The sequence below is a fragment of the Nomascus leucogenys genome, chromosome 13 (genome assembly GCF_006542625.1).
Source record: "Nomascus leucogenys isolate Asia chromosome 13, Asia_NLE_v1, whole genome shotgun sequence".
In the NCBI taxonomy this organism is placed as follows: domain Eukaryota; kingdom Metazoa; phylum Chordata; class Mammalia; order Primates; family Hylobatidae; genus Nomascus; species Nomascus leucogenys.
In genome coordinates, this window is record NC_044393.1 from 66,707,555 (window position 1) to 66,721,051 (window position 13,497).

The window sequence follows — 13,497 nt, forward strand, 5'->3', positions numbered from 1 at the left end:
AACCATACCAAGCCATCTAGCGATTGATAAATTACTCACGCTCATAATCACATTGTCGGAAAGAAGCCATTGACAATTCAGTTTGTTTCACGACTATCACATATTGAGCACAACTAAAAGACTACTTTTTGTCTTTTACTGTTTGTTTTGTTGATCAAGTGACTGACTGTACAATGACCAACAAGAAGTCTAATGTGTAGAGAAAAGGGAAACCTGGCTTTTCTGCCTTACTCCTGATGCCTAATTCTGAGCATGTGAATATTATTCTGTTTCTTTAATTCTCCAAGTGAAGCAGCAGATAAACCATCCCTGTTTCTGTTAGCTGTCTACCCTGTTCAGCTGTGTGTTTCTAATAACATAAGAAGAAGAAAGCCACCAGGGTGAGCAGGGAAGGCAATGAATCTGCAAGGCTTGTGGATAGATTTCTGTTAGTGAGGCCCTAGAAAGTTCTTCCAAGATTGATGCAATCTGAGAAGAGTTTTCTGTCAATACAAACTCCCTGGGTTTCTCCTTTGTCCTTTTATTGCCTGTGTTTATTTTGGGTTCCAGTAAAGACAAGTGACTGATTGTACAATGACCAACAAGAAGCCTGATGTGTGGAGAAAAGGGGAAGCTGGCTTTTCTGCATTACTCCTGATGCCTAATTTTCTTGTACTGAAAGTAGTTTTTGCTGTAAGAATCTGAGGGGAGGAGTCATTTCTTCAATTTTTTTTTGGTCTCCTTTTAACGGTTTCTTGATCATGTCTATCTTTGTTTTTCTGTTTTCACAAATCTTTGTGGTATATTTTCCTCTCATGACCTCTGTCTCAAGACTTCTTTCCATCCATCTCTTCTCATTTCATCCTGTAGAGTGTCTGTGGAAAGAGCCCTGCATTCCACTCTGGCCTTGCCACGTGTGGCCTTGGGCAAGTCCTAGCCTCCTTGAAGGTCTTATTTTTCTCATTTGTAAAATGAAACAGTTTGGTGAGGAGTTTTCTAAAGTTCCTTCCAGCTTTGACAATCTCTCTCTTCTGGATCTTTTTCCCATGAAAAATTTCAACTCTTGATTAGCATGTAGGCAGGGATTATTCCACATCCTTATAGGAATCACATTTCTGCTACTATCCCTGAATGCTAGAGTCTATTGATTAAGTTATTCACTGCTGCAATTATCAGAGCTGATCAAAGAACTCTGAACCAGTGTGTTACTAGAACTAACAAAGAAAATGCCATTATGATGTTCTAGAGTCTTGAATTCGTAGAAGAGGTTTAATGAGAACCCTAAGGGATTGCTGGAATGTTAAAAACAAACAAACAAACAAAAAGGTTGAAAAGTTTAGAAAATTCACTGGTCTTTGTGCCTATCATTTTACTTCCAGGGTTTAGATAATCTCATTTTTGCAATGAAGGAATGGATTAGATCACAAGTTCTCATTCTAGTAGCACATGCAGAATGTTTATAAAAACACAGAGTAGCCAGGTGTGGTGGCTCATGCCTGTAATCCCAGCACTTTGAGAGGCTGGGGCAGGTGGATCACTTGAGAATAGGAGTTGAAGACCAGGTTGGTCAACATGGCAAAACTCTGTCTCTACTAAAAATACAAAAATTAGCCAGGCATGATGGCACATGCCTCCCAGCTACTGGGGAGGCTGAGGCAGGAGAATCGATTGAACCCAGGAGATGGAGGTTGCAGTGAGCCGAGATAGCTCCACTGCACTCCAGCCTGGTGACAGAGTGAGACTCCATCACAAACAAAGCAAAACAAAACAAAACAAAACAAAACAAAACAAAACAAAACAAAACAAAACAAAACAAAAACACAGATTACTCAGGGTCCACTAAGACCAGTGAAGTCAGTTCTCTTGGTAGGGGGCAGGGTGACTGACCATGATGTTTGTAATTTTAAAAGTGCTCCAGGTGATTCTAGTGTGTATCAAGCAAGACTTGTGAACCACTGAACTACATGCTAAGACTCATTTTAGCTCTGATTTTCTGTGAGTCATAGCAGAAGGCTCAGCAAACTTTTTCTATACATGCTAAGATAGTAAATATTTTCAGCTTTGTGGGCTGTATTGTCTTTATGACAACTCAACTCAGTCTTTGTAGGGCAAAGCAGCTGTACATAATATGTAAACTAATGGGAGTAGCTAGACGTGTCCTGTGGGCCATAGTTTTGCTGACCCCTGGTCTATGTCATAGAATTTCCTTTTGAATTGATGGACCACCAGCAAATGATTTTTGTCCTGTACCAATCAATGATACATACATAAATCTCTATGAGACATGTAAGAATGAGGCTTAATGACAGAGTACTTTGGGGAAGACACAATATTGCAAAATTAAGATGCTTGGAGAAAAATCATATTAAAATAGTGAAAACTGTGAGAAGGTATTTTGATTTGTTGTTTTGGATTCCTCTTTTTGCAAATTATTTTGAAATATTTTCAGTGGAAGCTATATAGATCCAATTGCATTCACCAAGCTAGACTGTAATTAAGCTCCAGAGTAAGTAATAGATTTGATGAGTGATGTCCGACCTTTTACATGGAAGAGTAAGTTTGAGTTTTCCTTTGCCCATTGACACACTTAGTATCATGTTTACCAAAGTTCTTAGTTATTGAAAATGGGCACCAGCACATTTTGAAACGTTGGTGTTAACTTGGGATATGCCTTTTGTCATGTTGCAAATAGATTTTGTTTCTGTTTTGTGAAGGTTACCATCTCTGTCACTTCTGATACAAAAAGAGACACTGACTTCTCAAGTGAGTTGACACAGGTTGAAATATGTAAACCATTTCTGTAGAGAGCAAGCTGTAATAATATACTAAAGGGCTAGGTTTATAGTATAATATAAATAACTCATTTATAAAAAGTCAGTCATGGCATTTGACTGACTTTTTATGTGCTCTAGTCGTGTAAGTAATAGATGTAGAAACATAGACCAGAGTTTCAAGAACATGTTTTGGGCAGAGTCTGTTTTCTTGCTATTATCTCTTAAGTTTATGTTCATGGCCTAAAGATTATGCTAATGGATCTACCTTGGTCTTGGGTGTCAGGTCTGTGTTAGCGAGTATTGAAAAGCATAGTTTTTGCCTACTGGGAAGGATTTATGATTTAAAAGCCCTAAAGCTCCCCTTTTATATAATTCATACTTAGAAAATTTTTCCTGTAAAATGTGTGACTTTTTTACATTGTGCCAGTTTTGTAGATGACTCTTGTCATATTTATTTCTTACAATCCTTCCATAACTATCAGTCACGAAGTCTCTTTATAGTGTTGCCAGCCAGGTCTCAGGTGTGTGAAGTGTATTTTCTATTATGGCTTTTGGAGTATGATAGCACATAGTTTGGGTGTTAATGCCTAATCTTGATGTTCTGGCTTCTGAACAACCAAAAGGATGAAAGGAAATAGAACAGATATTTTTGTGAGGGAGAGGAGTCTGGCTTCTTGACTTACTCTAGAAAAAGCCTGTAAGTCTCCTCTTCCCTCTTTGTCACACAAAGTGACAAGGAAAATCAAGAATTATTTTCTTCTTGGCTTAAATGCATCCCTTATAAAGTAAGGCTGATATCAGGCTGTGAAGCGATCTTTTTGTCAAGACTGTCATAATCCCAAAACACTTTGTTCTTCTAATGCTTAGGTTAGTAACTTTAAGCATTTTTATAAAGATGGTGAGGTCCAGTTTTAAGGATTGACCCCTTCTCAAGGGGCTCAGAAGAGGTTTTGGAGAATAATAAAATTAAATAATGAAACCAATAATTTAAACCAGATCATGATCCTTAAGAAAAAATCCCATCAAATTTGGGCTAAACTCTAGTGTACAAAGATCTGCACAAATTATGTCAAGTATTCTTCCCCACAAATGAAGAATGGGGTTCATTGTGTCATTGGTTGGGTCTCATTTTGGCTTCATCTTCTATTTCTCAAAGTCTAAGAAAAGTGCTCCTACCGAAGCGGGTGTTGGCTCTCATGAGACTTTGCTGCTGGCAGGCTAGCTTGCTGCTCTACACAGAGATATCCCTTGATCCTCCTTGGACAACTCTTTTCTGTGCACAGGAAGCAGCAGGCTGGGGTTAAGGAGTTTTCCAATCCAGTCATTCTGATAATTGCTGAATATGAATTTCTATCCAGCACAATCTAGGTAGCTACAATGGCACAGTAGTTTTTATGTATCAGGTGAAAATGTTTAGTAGGCACTCTAAATGAGAGAAAAGGTTAAGTGAGGTTAAAAGCTCAATGAAAACAAATAGATGAGACTAAAAATAGTTCAATAGGTTGTAACTTCGGTCTGATCCAAATAGCAATGAATATTTTGAGGCTGAGGAGCTGAGGGGTAAAATTGCAGCCTGGACTACTGGCTAATGTAGACCTGCAGCACTGTCATTCTTACTGCACAGACACTGCTTTCTGCATAGGAGGTAGAATAATGAATTCATTTATTATTAACAAAGATTTATTAAGTGACTGCATGGTACTAACCACTAGATGGGGAGGGATGTTTTGAACTGTCCATTGTTTGAATATAACAAGAAATGCTTTGAATGAGGTTACTATAATAGGCAGAATTGGTTTAACAGGAAGCCTATGAGACATAAGCCACACGTCCTCTCACGTGCAGGAACTCCTTTGAAGGCCCTATACTTAATTTTATATGCATAATTTGGATTTGGATTCTTTTTTTTTTTAAGAGTTCCCCAAATTACTTAAGCTTCAGGCTCCACAAAACCTGGATCCACCCCTGGTAGCAGCTCTGAATCTTTGACTATGAAATTAAGTGTACAAGAAATATGACTTTACTTTTTCTGTGATTGAGTTTATTTTCTATTTGAGTACGCATTCCACTGAGTGAAAGAAATAATATCATTGAATTCAGAGATTTTGCTGGGTTCCAAGTGGAGTTTACAGAATGCCATGATATTAGGGATTAAGGAGTGTGTTGCCCTACATCACCTTTTGTCCGTGCTCACTGTCTCTGAGGCACTGATGTTCCTATGTGACCTAGAGGGGCATGGTCCAGGTAGATGGAGTCTGTCCTTCTTGTTCTCACTGTGAACTCTCCCTTGCTGAACCTTCTTCAGCTTCTTCCATGCCCCTGAAGGGTAAAAAGATTCAAATCTGAAGCTATATCAAGTCATCTGTGCGTAGACATTCCAAGCAACCATGTTCACTCTACTGCTCCCATGTCATGCAAGGCACAGGAAGCTTCACTATGGCATGAGTATTTCCTGGGCTTTGCCTTGGAATTCAGGCATGGGCCTCCTTTGTTCTAAAATTCCCCAAATCTACTTGAGGATAGTACCAGGATTTGGTTGCAAGGCAGAACTTTTCTTAGAGGACCTAGTATCTAAACCCTCTTGTTACCCCCATTTATGGACCCCATTTATGGGGTGAGGAGAATGACTGCTTCTAATCCATCATAATTTTGTCTATGGCTACTGTTTTTGCATAAACACTATGTTTTGAGTCCTTAGGCTTTGGCTTTTGGTGCTTAATGGCCAATATTCACATGGTTCAAAATTTTCAAATGATCTATATCTGACTTGAGTTTCAAAAGCCAGTTTTTGAAACTTAAATGACCAGAATTGATTTGTTCTGCTCTGGTTCTGATGTGGCCTCTCCTTCCAGAGGTACTGGAGGTAGAATATCCAAGCTGGAAGGCCCGCGACTACAAGGAATTGGTTAGTAATTCATAATGTTATCTGTCCACATCTATTTAGTAATGGCATTTCAGTGGCTGCACAACTGACCATGGTGAAAGTGTCTGCACAAGCCACTTTTTCTTCCTGTCAGAAAATGTTCTCACCCACTGAATTGAATGACTGTCTGCTCATATGCTGTGAATGAGTGCCCAGTTGTAAGATTAAATCACATGTTCTTGGCTACGCATATTTGGCCATGCTGTAATAGGCTGTAATAGGGAGCTATAATAGGCTGTCTTAGAGTCACATTAAGCAGCTAGACTGTAAGAAAGACAATGAGTTGGAAAGTTATATTTTCTAAATTTGATTGGTACATTCCATTTGTCACGTTTGACATTAGAAGTTCTGGATTCACCCTCTATGGTGAGCTTCACTAATGGATAATGTAATTTGTAATGCTCAAACACAAGTCCTAAACAGAAAACATTGTATGTTACATTCCAGTGCTACCAAAATAGTGGTTTTGAAAGTCCTTATATTCTAATAATACTATGTGCAATTTTGAGTCATTTAGATAGCAACAGTTAGTTTTATAGATTGTTTGGAAGTATTAAAATGCGAAGGATTTTTGTTATATAGTGTCTTTCCTATTTTGCTTAATAAAATATAACTTTAGAATTGTGTATAGAATTAATACGCAAAAATATCAAGTCTCAACTTTAACTACATTTGTGTATACCCTTCAATTATTTCAAGAGAGGGATACTATTTTTATGCAGGATAAATACAATAAGATATTTTAAATGCATTGTAACTACATCTCTGGCAGTTTCATCTCAATAGTAGTTGTAATTTTATCTCCCAGACCTTATTATAGACTAGCAGCTCTCTATGAAAATTAATGACAGTGTAAGAGTGTATTTTAATTCAAAGTTAATCAAGAATGACTGAGTCAAGAGTTAGCTACCCCTGAAAGTAACTCATAATTCACAATTTAAAATATTACATGTGGAACAATCGTGACTATATGCTTTTACTTTCTCTATCATTATTTAGGGTGTGGGCTTTGGGTCCTTTTCACATCCATTAATAGTGGGCTTGACTTCAAAGGATTATTTTCTTGAATCTTGAATAATTGCTGAAGACAATTTGAAGATATTTTCAAGATGAAGGAAACTGAAGCATAGAATCACTAGAATGAAAAAAGAACTTCACAAACAGTGCAGGCTTGATCAATGGCATGGGAAAACAGGCAATACAGTTAGAACTGCTAAGATGGAATTTTAACATTGAATTAAGGATCTATCTCTAAACTCCTCTGCTTTATCCACCAATCATTCCATATTAAAGATGAAGAATTGTTCCCATTTCACCTTTTGATAATGAAAAATAGAAATAACAGAAGCAAATACACTTTTGCCCACAATTTTTTCCAAAAAGAATAATTTTTGAAGTCTAAACATTTGTTGTAAATAAGATGATGCGTTAATATTGTAAAGGAAAGCTAGTTAAGTTTTCGACTGAATAAAGCCAGCATCAATAATTACTAGTAAGACTAAAAATAAGAGCAGTAAAATTGTGTCTAGTCAGCTACTAATACCTGGGAAGGATTGAGCCACAGGATCAAAGATGATATCTTTTAAAAATAGAAGTTGATTGAATTCAAAGTCTTCAAATTCTTTCTTTTTATTCATTTATATTTATTTACTCATTAGTATATTCATTCCTTTATTCACTTATTTTTCAAATATTTATTGGGTACTTATTATATGCCAAGTTGTTTTTAAAATCATATTCCAAATTCCAGTAAGTCATAATTATTCAGAGATGCATGTTTTTTTTAAAAAAATTGAACACCTTTAAAAATTATCAAGTCCTTTTATTTCTGTATGCATTAAAGATAAACTTTATTAAATGTTACATGAATAGATTTATAAAGCAGATAAATATTTAATTTCAAATATAACCCTTATATGCAATTACATTTTCCTTAGCACTAAAAATGAATATTTAAGTAATTTAGATTAAAAGTGTAATTATTTAAATGCAGATATATGCCAATGACTTAAATTGTTTGAAGATTATAGCGAAGTTGTTTAAAATTGTCTAATCATCAAGAGTTCACTTAACCACTTGGTTGACACGTAAACTTATAGTTAGTTACTAAGGTAGTTTGAGAGAAAGAGAAGAATCTTCAGTAGTGGTTTTGAGGTGTGGTACATTTTATTATAATATACCAGTTATACAGCATTGTGCAGTGCTGCTCATAGTAGAAATAAATTTTCTCTTTGACGTCATCTATTCCCTTGAGAATAGTTTGGCTATTTATGTGTGGCTTACATAACTGAGAATTAGGTGATCACAAAAATAAACAGGCCTATACAGAGCCCATTTATATAAGTCCTGGTTATTTCTCTTCAGTTAAGCTTTTAATTATATCCAATTATTTCCTGTTAGTTCATCGAAAAGCTCGGCAAATAACCAAGTGACGAGTAGCAAGTGTCACATTTTACAAGTTATTTTTTAGGAAGCATCAAACTAATTGTGAAATTGTCTGCCATTCTTAAAAACAAAAATGTTGATATTTTTATTTCAGATGCGATCTGTGAGCCGAGTCTTTAAGTTCATTGACATGCCAACAGAAGGTAAACCTACCAAGTCAACCAAACCATACAAGAATGGCCAACTCTCGAAAGTTATGATTATTGAGAATTCACATGTGAAGAAAGATGACATCTGGCCCTCAGGGGGCCAAATGACTGTCAAAGATCTCTCAGCAAAATACACAGAAGGTGGAAATGCCATATTAGAGAACATTTCCTTCTCAATAAGTCCTGGCCAGAGGGTGAGATTTGAACACTGCTTGCTTTGTTAGACTGTGTTCAGTAAGTGAATCCCAGTAGCCTGAAGCAATGTGTTAGTAGAATCTACTTGTAACATTATTATTGTATAGTAGAATCAATATTGAACACACATGTTTTATTATATGGAGTCATTATTTTTAATATGAAATTTAACCTGCAGAGTCCTGAATCTATATAATGGGTTTATTTTAAATGTGATTGTACTTGCAGAATATCTAATTAATTGCTAGGTTAATAACTAAAGAGGCCATTAAATAAATCAAAATTGTAACATGTTTTAGATTTTCCATCTTGAAAATATCTTCCAAAAATATCTTATTGCTGACTCCATCTATTGTCTTAAATTTTATCTAAGTTCCGTTCTGCCAAACAAGTGATACTTTTTTCTAGCTTTTTTCAGTTTGTTTGTTTTTTTTTCTTTGAAGTTTTAATTGAGATATAGATTATTTTTTCCTAGTTATTTACTATATTTATTAAGCATGAGTAATTTACATTATTTTGAAATCCTTCTTATGGATCCCAGCACTGGGCTGAACACATAGAAGGAACTTAATAGATACTGATTTCTGGAATTTATTCTTGGAGACAGGGATGGTCATTATCCATATACTTCAGGCTCCATAAACATAGTTCTTAATTGCTTTCAAATCCCTAATTCTGGACTGCTCTATAAATCTAGACAAGAGTATTATATATTTTGATTGATTTTTTTTTAGATAAAATAAAAGGGAGCTGAAAACTGAATTGAAAACTGAATTTTAAAACTTTATCTCTCTGTGGTTACTTGCAAACACAGATACAAAAATATATAGAGAGATACAGTTAGTAAAGATGTTAGGTCACTGTTACTAACACTGACATAGAAACAGTTTTGCTCATGAGTTTCAGAATATATGAGTTTGATTTTGCCCATGGATTTTAGAATATTTGATAAACATTTAATGCATTGTACAAATTCTGTGAAAACATATATATAGGATGTGCGAAAAGTCCCTGTGTATCATGTGAAATGGCTTAAAACAGAACACCATAGGTATTCATATCAGTGCATACCATAGGTAGCTGAAAGTGTTTTTTCCTGGGGTCGTCAAGGTGAATGCCAAAAGTGATATCATTATTATAAACAATAGCAAGAATAGGTTGGTATAAACCTGGTAGAAAGCCTTGATAAATTGACTTTCTCTCCTCCTGACATCCTGCCACCCCTTTGCTTTGCTGATGCTCATTTCTCCACTAAATTAAATTCAAGCAAGCCCTAGTAAAGTAATAGAATTTGTGGAGTCCTCATTAGTATAGGAAGTTTCCCTGATGTGAGATTAGTAATTAGAGATGTAGCAAAATAAGAAAGAAGTAATATGCTTAGGTATTTCATTTTCTCTGAACCTGTATATACAAAATAGGCCATGTGTGTTCAGTAACTATTCACTGCAAGGCACTCTCTAGGTACTTTGGGGGAACTGGAAATTACTCACATAAGGCTATGGATTGTGCCATTTGTCAAAAGACAAAATGACAACAAATTTAGTTTAAAGACCTCAGTCAGCTTTATTTTCTATTCTAGATTTGGACAATCCTTCATTTCATAAATTGGAATAAGTGTTCCAATAAGTTGAGCAAAGGAGCTTGGCTTTATAGACCCAAAAAAAGGGGCAAAGGAAGCAGAAACAAAGAACAAAAAGAGAATTGGTCATTTCAAAGTTACTTTTCTTGAAAGGTGGGGACAAGGAGACAGAATAATAGAAAAGTCACTGATTGGTTAACATTGGATTAAGAATTAAAACAGAGGGAACTTTAAGACTGAAGTTTGAAACTGACCTGTTTGGGAAATCAGGCTGTCTTCTTTCTTGATTTCTTGGAAGGCCGGGTAACAACTCAGTTTTACTTTGGTGAACATGGGTGATTCCATTTTTACTTTTAGTCTGGTCTGTTGAGGCCTTGTGAGAGAGCTTAATCTAAAACAATGACTTCCTATAATTTTTGTTTGACACATCCAAAGAGGGACTCTAATATTTATTGAGAGCTTATCATATCCTAAGCACTGTTTAAACACTTTTATTTGCTATTACATTTGATCTTATTATAACCCTAAAGGAAGATATGATTGCTTTTATTTTCCACAATGGAGGAAACTGAGGTTCAATTAAGTGAATAAGGGAGCAGGGATCTTAAACCCAGATACCATTGCTCCTCTTTAAAGGTGGAAGAACAGAAAACATGGGGCAGGGGAACAGATAAAGTTTCTGTCCCAGGAGATGATAATCTAAAAGGGGAAACGTAAGATCCACTGAAACCTGAGGCAGATTTATTGTGGCAATAACAAAGCTTAAGTTTCACAGAACTTCATTTGCCTGAGCCAACTTTGAAGGCCCTGTATCTAATTTTGTATTTATAATGCTATAATCTTTATTCTTGAACAGAGCCCTGCCTCCAAATTTACAAGCTTTGGGCACCCAAAATCTTTGAAATGCCCTTGAATAAGAGATATCCAGGTAAATGCTATGGGAATTCAGAGGAGGAAGCAGTTAGTATCAGTTGGCGGAGGGTTAGGCTATTAAGAGAACGTTTTATACAGGAAGTGGCATTTAGAATGAAGCTTTGAGAATTGAGCTGTGTATTTGAACAAGTAAAGGTGGTGTTGCAGAATTTTCCTCCTTAGTTCAATTAAAAACCCGGGTTCTTGTCACATGATCCGGAAAATTTAGGCACACAGATACATTGAAGCATGAGTAGAGCAGGATTTTATTGGGCAAAAAGGAAAAAAAGAAAAAAAACTCAGCAAATCGAGATGGAGTCTTGCTCACAGACTGAATCCCAGGCCACCACACAGGAACTTAAGAGATCAGGCTTCTCCCCTGCATAAGGTGCAAATTGCCCATGGCTCCACCCACTTCTCCTTGGTGTGCATGTGGGGCTCCAGTCCACTGTGGGCATGCCCAGACAAGCCCTGGGCAGGTTCCCTCATCTGTGGAAAAGCATCTGATGTAAACACTTGTGGGGTGGTTCGGAGATTCTCTGGGACCCTCTTTTTTTTCTCTGCCTAGGCATTTGGCTGTCTCAGTGGGTGGGAAAGGGTGCTCCAGGCAAAGGGCATAACATGAGGCAAGGGGCAGGCACAGAAAACAGTGACTGGTTCAGTCAGGTTGGGGGATGCCAAAGGAAGTAATGGGAGACAAGATTGGAGCAAGATAGATAAGAGATTGTGGATTTTTTTTTTCTTTTTTATCTGTATAAATACAGAGACAGGGTCTCACTATGTTGCCCAGGCTGGTCTCAAACTCCTGGCCTCAAGTGATCCTCCCACCTCATCTTCCCAAAGTGCTAGGATTACAGGCATGAGGCACTGTGCCCAACCTCCAATTTTGGATTTTGAGAGCTAAAGCAATATAGTTGAAAACTCAGATAATCCAGGTAGATTTTCCTATTAGGTGCTATTTGGTTCCTGGTACAGAGCTAAAACCCTTGGAATTTCCTAAGTGATAAGAGCTACAGGAGCATCTTTTGTTATATGTTTCCCCCCCTGGTTCCTGAAATAGCTCTAGAGAAATATAAGTGAATAACATCCTTAGTTATTCATATCAAGCCCCTATCAACCATATCCCAGTTTCTATTTATGAGGTGGCTTTTGGGAAGTCCCTAAAGACAGGAGTGGGGAAGGGCTGGTTGCCAGGGGGACGGGTTGAAACTTTCAGCTTCCCCCCTTGACCTCCAGGGAGGGATGAGTGACTGAAAATTGTGTACAATCAACAATGGCCAGTGATTTAATCAACCATGCCTATGTAATGAAGCCACCTGATAAGCCTTAACTGGAACTTTTTTAGAGAGCCTTCAGGCTGGTGAAGACATTGGGGTGCTCAGAAGGTGGTATTCCAGAGAGAGCACAGAATCTCTGTTCCCCTTCCCACATACCTTTTGCTATGCATCTCTCCCATCTGGCTGTTCTTGAGTGGTATCCATTTATAATAAACTGGTAACCTAGTAAGTAAATTGTTCCCCTGAGTTCTGTGCGCCATTCTAGCAAATGATCAAACCTAAAGAGTTCATGGATATGTGCAACTTACAGATGCACAGTCAGAAGCACAGATGACAATCTGGGCTTGCCATTGGCATTTTAAGTGTGTTGGGAGGCAGTCTTAGAGGAATGAGCCCTTATCCTGTAGGGTCTATGCTAATAACAGACAGTTGTCAGCATTGCTTGGTGTCAAAAACCCACATTGTTGGTGTCAGAAGTATTGTCAGTAGGATAGGGAAAACAGTTTGTTTTCCTTTTTTAGTGGTCTTTGGTCATCTTCAAGAGCAGGGCTTCTCAAAGTGTGGTCCTTGAAACAGCATCACCTGTAACACGTAAGAACTTATGAGAAATGTTCATTCTTGGGCCCCAACAAAGAATTAAAAATTCTGAGGGTGTGAACAGGGGTCTGAATTTCAGCACAACTTCCAGACCGTGCTGATGCATTCTTGCCCAAGCATGAAAGCCCTCCCTTGTTTAAGAAGGCCATTAGGGCCAAATGTGGTGGCTCATGCTTGTAATCGAGCACTTTGAGAGGACATAGTGGGAGGATCACTTGAGCCCAGGAGTTCTAGACAAGCCTGGGCAACATGGCAAAATGCTGTCTCTACAAAAATTACAAAAATTAGGTGGGCGTGTGGTGTGTGCCTATAGGCCCAGCTACTTAGGAGACTGAGGCAGGAGGATCGCTTGAGCCCAGGAGATTAAGACTGCAGCGAGCTGTGATGGCACCAGTACAGCGTGGACGACAGAGTGAGACACTGTCGCAAAAAAAAAAAAAAAAGAAAAAGAAAAAGAAAAAAGAAAGGAAAATGAAAAAGAACACCATTAGGTATAAAGGAGTGATGGTAAAAGACCAGTTGCAAAAGGTTAGGGAATGAGTGGTTACTGAAATAAGAAGCTATGTAGAACACTAGTGTTGGTGGCAGGAAGTAGAAAGCAAGAGCACTGCTATGTGGGGGATGGTCATAGCAAATGCAATATGGAGGCATTTTCCTCTGCACTGAG

At 37.4% G+C, this 13,497-nt stretch overlaps 1 protein-coding gene across 1 annotated transcript in view; it reads left to right on the plus strand.

Moving 5' to 3' along the window:
- Window positions 1-13,497, plus strand: part of CFTR (CF transmembrane conductance regulator) — a 185,195-nt gene that overhangs the window by 135,890 nt on the left and 35,808 nt on the right. Inside the window, exon 22 of the mRNA XM_003261240.2 lies at window positions 8,216-8,464. Within this exon, the coding sequence (XP_003261288.2) occupies window positions 8,216-8,464 (249 nt within the window). The remainder of the gene's footprint in view (window positions 1-8,215; window positions 8,465-13,497) is intronic.